This window comes from Eleutherodactylus coqui, chromosome 1, assembly GCF_035609145.1.
Source record: "Eleutherodactylus coqui strain aEleCoq1 chromosome 1, aEleCoq1.hap1, whole genome shotgun sequence".
Classification (NCBI taxonomy): Eukaryota; Metazoa; Chordata; class Amphibia; order Anura; family Eleutherodactylidae; genus Eleutherodactylus; species Eleutherodactylus coqui.
Window position 1 is genome coordinate 478,828,270 of NC_089837.1, and position 14,695 is coordinate 478,842,964.

General features: G+C 43.5%; 1 protein-coding gene across 2 annotated transcripts in view; it reads left to right on the forward strand.

Annotated features, from left to right (window-relative positions):
• Positions 1-14,695, forward strand: part of DGKA (diacylglycerol kinase alpha) — a 154,401-nt gene that overhangs the window by 106,162 nt on the left and 33,544 nt on the right. For both annotated transcript variants that reach the window (XM_066585003.1, XM_066585011.1), the window contains 2 exons: positions 9,630-9,679; positions 11,864-11,938. In XM_066585003.1, coding sequence (XP_066441100.1) covers positions 9,630-9,679; positions 11,864-11,938 — 125 coding nt within the window. The remainder of the gene's footprint in view (positions 1-9,629; positions 9,680-11,863; positions 11,939-14,695) is intronic.

A 14,695-nucleotide genomic window follows, 5' to 3' on the forward strand; every position in this document is an offset into this window, starting at 1 on the left:
TACTTTGATATGACTGGAAAAACCTAAGAGGAGAAGTTGCATTGCTAGCCCTCAGGTGCTTTTGAGCTGCTTTCACCTTGTCTGCTTATCCAAGTTGGCACAGAGGGCAAAGGAGAATGTCTATAAGGGAAAGGAAACAAGAGCGGGTGCTACGGGTCGGAATACATCTACACTCTTTCTGGAACTGGTTAGCAAGTTGCAGTTCTCCATAGTTTTCAGTGTCTGACTGTTTCATACAACTTCTTGTCCTCAAAAGAAAAAGAAGCTCAAGAGCACAAAAACCTCAAATAAGGCTGCTTTCACAGCTGCAGCGGGGCTTCTGTTTTCCTTCTTCGTTCGGGGAGTAGGAAAGGGGAATTCCCTGGTCGAATGGGTCCGAACAGTTGCGAACAGACCCCATTGACTATAATGGGGTCCATTAAGTTTCCGCACAGTTGCCCATCTATTTCTTTCTCCGATGGTATCTCTGAACGGAGGTTCAAGCGGAAATGTGAACCCAGCCTTCCAATTTAAATACTTTTTAGGGAACAAGAAGATTCCTAAGTACGTGCATTTTACTTGGGATGGGGAGGGGTCTTGGATAGAGACCCATTTTTTAAAAATCCTAGACAGTATACCAAAGGCAGGTGCTAACAGGGGGCTGCGGTGCAGAAACAATACATGTGCACCTTCATTTTCAACTGCTAATTTAATGGTACATGTGGTATGTACCTGAGTTTACCTAGTGATGTCACAATAGCTAACTGAAACTCACTTGATGATGTCACAGTAGTACCTGATGAAGTTCACTTGTGAAGTTATAGGAGATTACCTGCCGGAAATAGAGTTGTGATGTCATACTTGCTTACATGGCTGAAATGATCTTATGATATCACAGTAGCTTACCTTACTAAAACTAATTGGGATGTCACAGCAGCTTTCCTGAGTAATTACACATTTGTTACCTGCCACAAACCCACTTATGATGTCACAGCAGTTTATCTTACTTTATTCACACTTGTCATGTCACAGAAGTTGACAACCATTTTCTGACTAAATCTTGTGATGTCACAACAGCTTAACTAATGAAAACACAGTTGTGATCTAACAGCAAGTTACTTGACCAAAAACCATTTGTGATGTCACAGTAGCTTACCCAATGGATATAAAGTTGTTGTAATGCTCCGATGCGGGTTCGGAGCCTCTTATTGCAACCAGTACGGGCAGGTAGGGTGGTCAGGTGAAGCCAGAGGTCGGTACACAGGAACAGCAATAGTAGTATAGAGGGGCAGGTAGTGGCGCTTGACTACAGGCTGAGGGCATAATCATCCCACCAGGAAGGAAGTACAAGGGCAGGTTTAAATAGGGGGCCCAATCAAGGAAACATGTTAGAGCCAAACAGGAACTGGATTTGAAGGAGAAAGGACCAAGAACAAGGTTCAGCAGAGAAGCTATCCAGAGAGGTTGAAGAGCTGCCGCTTGGTGTACAGGAGCTCTCCGGTTCGAGCCATTGAGAGTTGTGATGTAGTGATGTAACAGTAACTTACTTAATTGATACCCCTTGTAATGCCAAAATTGCTTACGCAACTACTTGCTGATGGGGGGTAGGGGGTTCTGCACCCCCCATAGAGAGGTGGAGACTGAATGGAGTGCTGGTCGTGCAAGTGCACTAGTGCTCCATTCACTTACAATAGGACTGCAGAGATAGCCAAGCATACTCATTCGGGTATCTCCATCAGCCTCCTTGAAATGAATGGTGCACCGACTGCACATGCTCAGCCAGCGCTCCATGTACTGTGAAGTCATTGTCACGACAGATAGAGTGGGATACGGGAATCCTATTCCCCAGATTGGCAGGGGTCTCAACAGTGAGACGCTCATTAATCAGTAGGTTATTCCCTATCCAGTGGATAGAGCATAATTTGTAATTGTGGTACAACCCCTTTAAACAAAAACACTGAGGGTTCACTTATACTGTATAATCTTCAGTCTTCTACTCACCCCTATATCATACTCACAGGAATCCAGGAAGATGAGGTTTATGGTTCTGCTGGTCAGGGTCCTCACAATGATAAGTTGTTTTAGTTGTCCCTGTGTCTGTAGTACTGAGAAGAAAGAAACCAGTAGCTCACTATTGTATGTTCATATATGACTGAGCAAACAGAGGCTGCGCAGGGTCAACAGATTTTAGACATAGCACTTTTGGGGAAAAAAACTAAATTTTTAGAGACATTTTTCCTGGCATATTTTGGCAAAAAACAGTGCGGCTAGATTTTAGATGTAAGTCAATAGAAGGTTATGAAATGCCCTACAAACCTAGTTTTTTTTTCTTCTTTTTGTGCTGTTCTTCCTCACTTTTAATGCATTTTGGGTCGATGACGTTTTTCTCCAAAATGCATTATTCTTTTCGTATTGTAATTTTTTTCTTTTTCAGGTATGCACAAAAATGTTGACCCCCCCAAAAAACATCCTAAAAAACGCTGGTAAAAGCTGTATGACATAAGCCTTAGGCCCAATGCACACGGGCATATTTGCATTGTGGAATCTGGAGCAGATGTCTGCCTCCGGATTCTGCAGTAAATACTGCCCATAGATGTAATGGGCAGGGCCAGACCTTTGGCCGGGGGAGACAGCGAGGAAGAACCTGATGATGTGTTACGGGTAGCTCTACCATCCCCACCCGATAAATCCAAAGCGATGCTAGCCCAGCTGCACACAGGACCCAGTCATAGAAACCGTGCTGACTTGAATTTGTTCCCTGATTGTTCATGTGACGCCAGTGCCTCTTTCAAGTGATCGAACACTCTAACCAAATAACAGAGTCGACAGTCAAAGAAGTAGTTTTAATTTGGAGGCACACGGTTTTCTTTTACTCACATATTCAACTTTGATTTTCCAAGAACACGGCATTACAACAGTTTTAGGCATAAAAACTTAGGCATGTTTGTCTTTTCCTCTCCTCAGAATCTCCCACACATTTGTATCTAGAAGTCACTCTTCTCCTGACATATGAACATCCTCAGTTTCAGTTATCTGATGGACGAACTCTGGGGGAATATACTCCTGTCACGAAGGGGAACACACGACAAACCTATTCATTTCTTGTTACGTCCTTTTCTTTCTCCGTCCTAATCACACTCAACAGTTTTGGTGAATCAGTCCTCATTTGTCCTCAGAGCTGCGGTAGTTAGCGACAGCGCAGCATAGTCTGCACTGCGCATGTGCCGGCCTGCACGGCCGGCTGGCCCATCTGCAATACAGATCCTTACAGGTACGCAAGGGTCCTTGGCCAGGCACAGGATCGGATTCCACTGCGGGATCCCGCATGCAGAAACCGAACTGGCTGTGTGCATTCCGCCTTAAGGGACCTTTCCCATGAGCTGGAATTACTATGCAGGACGCATTGAAAGCTGCAGTAAATTCTGCACCAAAACCCACAGGCTAACTGCAGATTTTGATGTGGAATTGAAGATGGATTAGAACCTGCCTACAATTCTGCATCCAAATCTGCAGTTACACCTGCTGATTGAGGGAAGGAACTTCACAGTTGCAGATTTGGGTCCATTCTGCTTCCTAATTGCGGCCCGCATGAAACGTCCCTAATTGTGCAGAGCCCTTTTTATTGCGTCTTCAAAATAAACAGGGCAAACACAACCTTGCTTCCTCCGTTGTACAGACAGGCTCTGGAAAGTTAAAGTAGGTCTCTAACTTGAGTACTTCAAAGAGCAGCATACTGTAGATCTCGATTTCAGAACTCCAGCAAGCATGACTTAGTGAAATTTAAGTACTAGCTCAAGTTAAGCTATGAAGCTGTGTGGTAGGACATATCAGAATTAGAGACGAGCGAGCACCCAAATGCTCGGGTCCACGTTATTCAAGTCGAGCTTTTCGTAAAATTCGAGAGCTCTACTCGAGTAATGAACCCTATTGGCTACAATGGGAGACTCGAGCATTTTTGTATGTGGGACGCCGGGTGCCAAGCTTTTTTTCCCCCCTAGGTTCATTTCTCTCTCTCTCCTGCCTGCCAGACAAAAAATATGCCAATGACGCGCGCTGCGTCGCGGCGGGGAGGGGCCAAAACAGGCACGTCACAGCGGGGAGGAGCCAAAAACTGGGGCGGGGTCAAACACGACTTGATGCTCGTTCGAGTAACGAGCACCATCGAGTACGCTAATACTTGAACGAGCATCAAGCTTGACAGAGTATGTTCGCTCAACTGTAATCAGAATTCATGCTCTAGTTAGATTCTCTATATTAAGGACATGGCCTGTTTTGGCTATACGGCCGGAATGATTTTTTTGGGCTTTTCATCTCCACTTTTTAAAATACATAACATTTTTTTTCAGTTGATATAGTCATATGAGGGCTTGTTTTTTTTCGTGGCGAGCTGTAATTTTTTTTGGTACCATTTTTGGGTACATATAATATGTTGTAAACATTTAAGTAATTTCTTTTGCAGGACAGGAAGAGAAAACATCATATCTGCCATTTTTACAGCGTAAGGCTAATTTCACACGGGGTGAGTGCGATATCGGGCAGTGAAACTTGGCCCGATATCGCGCTCACCAACATGCGATTTCGACACGAATGTTAGGCGTTTTTGTATTAAAACTGCCAATCATCACTTCGGGGAGGTAGCGATCCTACTGACAGCCAAGTTGGAGGATCACAGAGTGTTTCTCATAGCTTTCAATGGGAAACCTTGCATCGCACTCGCGTACACATAGCACGCGGTGCGATGCTGCCGCTGGCCTCCTTAAACACAATTGGCAATGCAATGCAAGGGCACGCCAAAATATAGGACATGCTGTGATGTTTTGTGTGTATTGACCCCATTCAAAAGAAAGGGGTTCATATTCGTGAGAAATTTCTGCGTCTCGCAACGCACATATCTTGTGCGAGAATCTCGGCCGCGTGAAACTGGTCTTAATCATGCAGCATAAAAGTAAACCTTGTAAACATAAACTTTTCATGGTTGTTGTCAAAACTATTGAGACTATGGTCATACTTTTTAAACCTTGACCTTTTTTTCTTATCATAGATTGGTTTGTTTGCTGTTTGGGCTGGACTAAGTAACTATACCACTGCAAAATACATAAAACGGAGACTGCAATGTTCCTTTTAAGTTATTCATTAAGACATTTACTTTAGTACAGCAGGCCTGGGCCAATTCTGGGTAGCCAGCATGTCTAGAAATTTGCTACTGGTTACTAAAAATTCAATTTTATTTGATATTTATGATAGTTCTAACTTTTAGGTCACTAAAATAGTTACATAGGCACTGTTGTTCCAACTAACTGTCAATAAGTCAATAATACAAGCCAATATAAGAAACATTGTAATATATATTATCACAGAAAAAAATGCCTCTGTCTCCAATCAGTCACTTCTCCTGCTTCCTCCTGTAATAATCATCCACTCTGAAGTACTGCTAAAATCGGTCTTAAGATGGATGAGCTCACTGACAGATCAGGTAACATGTTGCCCATAGAAATCTGTGGAGAGGAGGACACACAGACACTGTTTCTATATTCAAATCCACACTGCACAGTACTGCTGTATAATGTCCTCCATGCTGCTGCTGCTTCTGAGGGTACGGCGAGATAGGGAAGCAGAATCTTCTCTGTGTGCTGGTATGGAGACATCATAGCAGGAAAGGAAAAAAACTGTTGAAAAGTCATATAATGGCCAAAACTATTGCTGCTACTCATATACACACATGATGGTGTATTCTGTAAAATTACTGAAAAGAGAAGTACACTTTAAATTGTCTCCTAGGGTGATTCACTTGGTTCCTAAAGTGTGAATCTGCTAATACAATAAGAATATGAGTTCCATTTGAAACTACTACCTGAATAGCACAACAATTGAAGCCAGATTGTCCAGAGCCGTCATTTCTTTCTTGGAATGCTTCTTGTAAGACAGCTGGTGGTGCCATTTGTACCCATGACTTGAAACAAGTATTTCCTGCCTTGGCTATTTAGTTTTAGGATGATTCATCCTATCTCTGTGTCATTGCTGCCTTGCATGGATTGCTCAAAATCAGGGTTTTGTCACTCTTAAAACATTTTTTCCATTTCAGTTTTTGCACAATAGGATTGTTTGCCTATTCGGGATCATTGTTATGATGCATTAGTCATATTCTGTCAGGCTTCAACTCAAAGACTAGTGGAAAACCTTGAGATGGGGTACATTTCAGTGTTTATCATGTAGGCGAACATCTCCAGATGAGAACAACTTCTTGATGGGGATGTCACTTGGCAGATGCACATACAGAAATGGTTTTTCCTACAGTGCAAATACATTTTCCAACTGTCTCAATTTTAACCGACCGAAATGATCGTTTACAGTATTTTTTTGAAACAAGTTTTATTGAAAAATAACACATATAATCAAACTGTTGCACAATAAACCTAAGGGCGCAGTCGCACGAGCGTAGGCGTATTTACGTTCGCACGTGCGCAGCGTTTAATCGCCAGAAAGAACGTTTTTCGGCGATCATGACCAGAGCTAGAAAGCGTATTATCGTTTGTTCCTACTTTTCAAACGATCTTTTCGGCCATCGAATATACGTTGGCACGTATTTCGGCCGCGTATGTTCTGTTTTCTGCGGGTTGCCGTTTTTACGCGCCGTAAAATCGCCCGTGTGAACGAATACATTGGAAACCAATGCCTCAGATGGTCACGTTTATAAGATTGGGCGCAAAAACGCGCCGTTTATGCGCTCGTGTGAACGCGCCCTAATACTGATGTTTGTACAAAGTTTACATACATAATGCTTGGTGGAGAAGCATAAAAAGCTATATGAATCTAAGGGCGCTCTCACGCTACCATTTTCATTGCGTATCACACTGAGAAATGTGTGCGCACCAAAAATAAAGCGACTAGAGATGAGCGAGTATACTCGCTAAGGCACATTACTCCAGCGAGTAGTGCCTTAGCCGAGTATCTCCCCGCTCGTCTCTAAAGATTCGGGGGCCGGCGCCGGTGACAGGTGAGTTGCGGCGGGGAGCAGGGGGGAGCGGAGGGATAGAGGGAGAGAGAGATCTCCCCTCCGTTCCTCCCCGCTCTCCCCCCGCCGCTCCCCACCCGCCGCCGGCCCCCGAATCTTTAGAGACGAGCGGGGAGATACTCGGATAAGGCACTACTCAATCGAGTAATGTGCCTTAGCGAGTATACTCGCTCATCTCTAAAAGCGACGTACTCTATCATGGCACGATTTATGGGCCAAGATACTGTATGTGGATTTGTCGCTACACAGTAGTACGCAGTGTACTGCGAACATCTGCGCGGGACATGTGCATGTGGTATGCGCCGGCACAGACAGCGGACTACGAAAGTACAGCAATCACAATCAGAGAGATTTTCATATCAAAATTAACATTATTAATAATATACAGTTTAAATTAATATAGATTAGTCTCTACGGGGAGTTACAGGAGGCTGTATTAAGGCATAGGGTAGCGATAATACTATTGAGGCAACTGTGGGGGTCACTATTATTGCTGGGGCTGGTATAGAGCAGCACTATTACTACTGGGGCTACTGTGGGGGACACAGTTATTGCTGGGGCTACTGTGGGGGGTCACTATTACTACTTGGGCTACTGTGGAGGTCACAATTATTGCTGGGGCTACTGTGGGGGTCACTATTATTTCTGGGGCTGGTATAGAAAAGTGATGATACTATTGGGGCTACTGTGGGGGTTACTATTATTGCTGGGGCCGGTAAATGAGAGAACTATTATTGCTGGACCACTGTGGCGGTCACTGTTATTGCTGGGGCTAACAAGTATATCCAAAGATTAAACTTCAGTGTCTTGAAAAAGACGGCATTAGGCAGTCGAAACGTTGTCTTTATTTATGTGCAGCTAATAATGAACGAAGCACCTTTCATGGGACTGTGAGTATTTTACTACTGTTGTACCCCAGATGCGGTTTAATCTTTCGATATACTTGTTGGATCTATGGACTTGGGATCTGGGTCCAATTTAAAAACCTGCATCGCACATTTTGTTTGTGGAACATCCCCCCATGATTTGGGGTATATCTGAGTGCTGCTGTTAACTACAATTGACTGTTATTGCTGGGGCTGGTATAGGGGGGCGCTAATTCTACTGGGGCTACTGTGCGGGTCATTATTATTGCTGGGGCTGGTATAGGGGAACAATAATACTATTGGGGCTACTGTGGGGGGCACTATTATTGCTGGGGCTGATATAGGAGACACTATTACTACTTAGGCCACTCTGCTCGTGGTAGCATACCTCAGGCTGACTTAGGATATGTCTACTCATGGCGGAAATGCTGTGGAATGCACAGCAAATTCCACATCTAAAGAAAACTGCCAAAATCTGTAATATTCGTACAGATATCCACAGCTGATTCCATATTATGCGGCACTGGTGCTGAGGACGCAGCATTAGACCCTGAGAGTCACAGTAAGTGGGTTGTGAGAAGACCTTCCCTGCACAAAGAGACGGCAAGGAAGCTGTTAAGTGAACTTTGTACCTATAGAATAGGCCTTAGGGAGGCAATGGTGGACTGAGCTGGGCTACATTGAACTGAGATACTCCTGTAGCATGGAGGATAAAAATTGTACACCTAAAGCGGCAGAACCACTCGGAGATCTGTATAAACTGTTGTGCAACATTGAGATTATGTATCCCTCCGAGACTAATTGAGTGTGATTTCCCTGGTGGTCGTCACTCCATACACGGCAGTGTTCAGAGAAGACTGTTCCTTGCATCCTAAAGCCGCCTGTGTCTGTGCTTTATAGCTAAGCGCTGCGGAATAAGTTGGCGCTATACAAATAAAGATTATTATTATTATTATATTATTTATATCTATGGCTCTGTCCGCATATACCTGCTGATAAGCTTACAGATCAACCTATGTAAACCATACCTCCCGACAACAAATTGTAGCATTGAATGTACTAAGAATGTGTTCTTTCTAGCAATGTTATATGAAACTATAGAAGTGCACAGGAAATATTACCATCTTTAAACATCACACATTTCTCCATAAATAGGCATAAAGATAAACAATATTATCTCAGAATTATTGGCTTGTGATAGTGTCACCATGAGATAAAAAAAAGTGTGCAAGAGTAATGGAAGGGCAGCAGCAGCGATCCGAGCCTCGTTACTTTCTGCGCTGCGAGGAGATGTAACAGCAGGACATTGCCATCTTTCTGTAAGAAGCAGCAGTACAGCTATTTCTGGAAGTGTCATCTACTATTATGGTGTCCACAGGGGAGCTTGTACTCTAGGATTAACAGCAATCGGTGTTCTCAAGACCTGGATGCAGTGACAGAGGCTTTTGTTATATAGTTTTGGGTTGGTATAGATGCACTCTAGGGGTACTTCATAAACAGAATACTGATCTGGTATTTAGTCGTTAGCGCTGTTACTGTGCTGGGTCCTCAGCTCAAATTGCTAACATCTGCATGGAGTTTGTATGCTCTCCCCATGTTTTTGTGGGTTTTCTCCAGGTTCTCTGGTTACTTTTCACATTCCAGAATGCATTAGTAAGCGAATCTAAAAATTGTGAGCCCCGGTGGTGGCAGAAGCCATAATGTCAATTGATGTGAAGTACTGCGGAATATGTATGCGCTTTATAAATAAACGTGTTTTTTTTTTTTTACAGTCACCTTTAAGTTGTACGATAAGGACAGCAATGGACTTCTGGACAGCTCAGTGAGTCTAAAAGTGTCACCACTTATTTTTGCATCTTTACTAGCAATGCGGTTGTCTTATTGTTGATTCATTACTCAGATTCTAGTTTTCAACCCTTTCATGGTCAGCAATTAGAAAGTGACGTCATATCCTAGCAGAATGACATTCATTTCTGCAATGAAAAGCACCCTTTAAAGGCTATGAACACCTTTTGGGCTGACAATCAATTTTGCCATAGGGTTTAATTAGAAAATGTGCACCGATTTGACTTCTGCAGCTTCTACTTATCACTGTATATAGACACTGCAGTCTTAAGTCTCAATAGTAAATCTGTCGGTGAAGATAGACAGATGGCTTTGTTTCCCTCTGCTCTCTCCTCTCCTGCGCCTTCATATCAGTTAATGTATGACGCAACAAAGTTTATCCTAATTGTGGTCATAAATTAACTGATAAAAGGGCCAAAAACCAAGCATCAGTCCAGCCTCACCGACTGATCTCCTATTCAGACAAAGGGTACGTTTTACAGGGCCGAAAATCGTTTGAGTAATCATGTGATCGATTTATTGGCGACTGTTGACCTGTTTAAATATGGGATCCTACAGGCAAGTGAGCGAGATTGTTGGGGTTTTCAGCTCACATAAAAACTGAGCAACTGTCAGTTCATGTAAACAGGCAGTTATTGATCTAAGAACTACTGCCTGCTCACTGTGAATCGAGGTGGGCAGCGCTCTGCCTGCATTCAATGAGTAATCATTGCTTCTGTGTGAAAGTACAGGAGTAATAATCACCGGGACAACTGTTGGGTGCTTAACCCTTTCCAAACCAATTTTGGATTCAGGGTTTTCCTAGGGGGCTTTCTCTTTCTGCCATTATACAATGGCGCCATCTGCTGGGTAGAGCTAGTGCTGCAGTATGTGACATGCCAGAGAGGCCACCGACAACAGAGCTGCCGGCAATATACAGTAAGAATACCCTGCCGGACATCTGCCGACATCAGAGCTGCACAGGCTTCAATCAGAATGTAGGAAGAAGTCAGACAGTGGATTGGAAAAGGTTAAACGGCAGATAGACATCCCATGTAAAAGTACTCTTAGACTGCAGTGTCTATATACAGTTATATCTGCAGAAGAGAAACAGTGCAAAAGTTTTAATTAAAACATATTGCAAAAATGATTGCCAGCCCAAAATACATGAATTTAACTGAGAAAAAAGGTGTTCATAGTCTTTAGGGCTCCTTCACATGGGCGCTGCGATTGTCGGCTGCCTGCGTCACGGCAACAGTGCGACCGAAAATCACATGAACATGAGGCAGCCATGACCAATTCTCTCGTTTTTTCACCCATGCAGACGGATGGGCTGCAGCGTATGTACGCTGCAGCCGGGGATACTGTCGGGTGGGGGAAAAGAGTTTAGCTCTGCTAAATACCCTCTCCTCTCCTTGCCGGTGTGTCGGCAAAGGGAGGGGGTGGGACGAGGCGGGAGCTAATGTGCTAAACTCCCGCCCCTTGCCAGCTGCCAGCAGTGGGAGGGGGCAGGAGCTAGTATACGGCTAGTTTTATGGCAGCTACCATAGGCTCCCATGGGCTGTCCGTTTTTTATGCATCGGAAAATCGCCCATCTGAACAAATGCATTGGAATCCAGTGGCATCAGATGGTTGCAATTTTCGGCCAGTGCTTTAACGCGGAACAATTGCGGCGATAAAACACTGGTGTGAATAAAGCCTTTAGGAGGTTTTCCCATTAAAAAATTGATGGCGTGCAGCTAGGCTATGACCTCACTTTCTGATTACTGATGGTCTGGGTGCATCTAGCCAATGACACATAGAACCTTCATCCAGCTGACACAGAATTGTTTCTTGTAAGGAAAGCTCCACCTATGTGAGCAGTATATGAGCAGGAGTCTCACATTATGTTTGAAGATAATAGAAATTGAATTCCTGAAGTTCTGTGGTTAGGAATTACCGTACATTTGTGGATGATTGGAGCTAAACAATAATGTCATTGAGAAAGCTGATTTACCTTTTTTTTAAACTCTAGCAATGAATTGTTTATTATTAGGTCTAGGGAAAAACATTGATTGTGTGAACCATGAAAAACTATTTTCTTTTTTTTTTTTAACTTTTTTTTGCTGTATTATCTACTTTTGGAAATACTGACATCTTTTTAATCATATGAATTTTGTATAACTTTCCAAATATACAATAGGAAGTGGATCGGATTATAACACAAATGATGAGAGTTGCCGAGTACTTGGACTGGGATATTACTGAACTAAAACCGGTAAGTATTTAATTTTTTTCTTTGCTCTTTGTGGAGTTAGGTAAATTACACCCAAATATTTTATTGTGGAAGTGGTGACCTCTACTTAAAAGTAAAGGGGTTGTCTCACTATAGCCTTTATCTATAATCCAACCATGGCTCATTCCAAAGTGTGGGGCAGCAGAGGGTGCACACACACACTGCAGTGGGACCCAAGTCTGCTTAATACAGATAAAGGCTGTGGTGAGATAACTGCTATAGGCTGCTTCAGAAGGGGTAATGGTAATCTATCAGCTCAAACACGCTGTCCAAATTCTGAGATCATGTCGTAAAGCAGGAGGAGCCGAGCAGATTGATATATAAAATCATTGTAAAAAAAAGAGCACTTAGAAAAAGTCGAGATGGAATAAAACTTTCTCTGTGTGATTGTAACGTTGATATAAGTGATTACAGTATCAGAGAAAAAGGATAGTTTGTTGCGGAAAATTGAACACTGGAAATGAGGCTCTAGTACTCTGTTGTACCACCTCTAGCTTGGATAGAAGATGTGATACTGGCGGGCATGGAGGCATACAGGTTCCATATGGTATCCTGCGGCATATAGGTCCACATTTGCTGTAATAGCCTCTATTGTGCAAACTCGTAGGCTGTTGAAGATGGGGTCCCAGATGGTCCCATACATGTTCTATTGGCGATAAATCTGGTGACCAGGAAGGCCATGGAAGTGTGACAGTGTTGTGGAAGCATTCCTGTAACACCCTTGCTGTGCACTATCCTGGTGGAAAATGGCTATTGGAAGCTCTGTTATGGCTTGTGACTGGCCCCCAGACTATCACACCAGCAGGGGGCAGTGTGCTACTTCATGACAAAGGCAGGATTGAGGTGTTCACCCCTAGGCCTCCAGACATAAACATGGCTGTTGTTAGTACCAAGACTAAGCCTGGATTTGTCGCTGAAAACAACACGGATTCCACTCTGTAGCGTCCAGTTTCATCGTTCACGACAACACTGAACACAGAGGTGACAGTGGGTGTCAAAGTCAGTACACATAATAGGCGCAGTGAGACCAAATATCTTTCAGCCAAGCACTTGTAAATGGTTCTGACAGACACAGGGGTGTAATGATGGTGCCATCTGTCTCTGGATGGCGGACAATGAAACAGTTGGGGTTGCTCATACTTGTTGAACAATCAGACAATCCTCTCTACTGGTGGTCTGTCGGGGGGCGTCCTGAGCCCGGTCTCCTTTTGTGCCCTCACACATCCACTGGTCCCAAGTGATGGACAATTCGTCGATACGAAAATCCAGCTTCTCACATTCCAATAATGTGTCCCCTCTAAATCTCTTTTAACTAGGCGAAATCTCTTTGATTGCATCATGGAGGCGTCTAGTGGCCAACAAACTCTACACAAGCAGAAGAAGAGGTCACTACACACAAGGGGCCTCCAAGAGCCTTTTATAGGCCAAGAGTGGAACCACTTCCAGGGCCTCAGGTGGCAAAACCATTAATCTAATCACACAACTGTAATCATTTACATATCTGCCTGAGGTCTAACTTCATACCGGGTTTTGCCGCAAAACGACAACTTCTAGGTGCTTGATTTTTTTCTAACAAAGAGTGTAGCTTTATGGGCAAGGATTCAGTATAACGTGTATTTTACTTATTTGAACTTCTGCTCATTCTCAGCTGAATAGTCCAATGGGCAATTTTATCTGTGTTTCACAGCTATCTGTACATGACTGTACATACAGGGGTAGCTGTCAATCACTGATAGCTCCGCCCATTGGACTGTTCAGCTCAGAATGAGCTGAGATGTAAATGAATAAAATACAAGTTATACTGATTTTTTCCACATACAACTACATATCAATCTGCTCAGCTCCTCCGGCTCTATAACATCATGCCTGCATTTTGGACAACACATTCAACTGACAGATTCCCTTTAATACGGTTGAATATGATGAATGAAACCACATATCTTGCGGCTATATTATAGTTACGACCGGATTCACACACCAGGTTGTGCAGTGTTTTTTCACAGTGGTTTTGTTGGAGTTTTTAACAGCCTATTTATTAAGCAAAAACCACTGTTGCCGAATGTTACTTTGAAGTCTACAGTAGTTTATTGTAAATTCTACATACACATCAATTTTTATTTTTAGCACTTGTGATAATTTTTTCTAAACCCTCTATGCTGTGCTTATGTTTTTTGTGCTCTTGATTTTACTTATTAGCTTTTGCATAGAACTTGAAAAATGCTAGAAAAACACATGATTTAAAAAAGGCACCAACTATTTGGGTGAAATGGAAGCTAAAACCAGGAGTGGGTCCAAAATACAAAACAGATGCTAATTTTTCTATTATACTTTTTCTCTCTGCATTTCACTACTGGTCTTCGCCTCCAAAGACCGGCTGCACACGGCCGTCACAGGCTCCGCCGCAAAATTCCGCGGCGGAGTCCGTTACGGCGCCCCCCAGGAGACCCCATACTTACGCCACATGACACGGCGGCGGTGGGCGGGGAAGCGCTTTCACGTTATCTTCCGCTGTGCTACAGCGGAAGATAGCGTGAACGGACGGCTTCCATTGACTGCAATGGAACCCGTCCGTGCGTACAACCGAGGCAAATAGAGCATGCCGCGGATGAGTACGTGTGATTTCACGGTGCGGAATTCCGCGAGCAACGCAGTGGATTTCCGCCGCGAATTACGCGGCGGAAATCCGTTCGTGGGAAGGAGGCCAAATACTGCAGGAAAAATACTAGCAAAATACTGTCA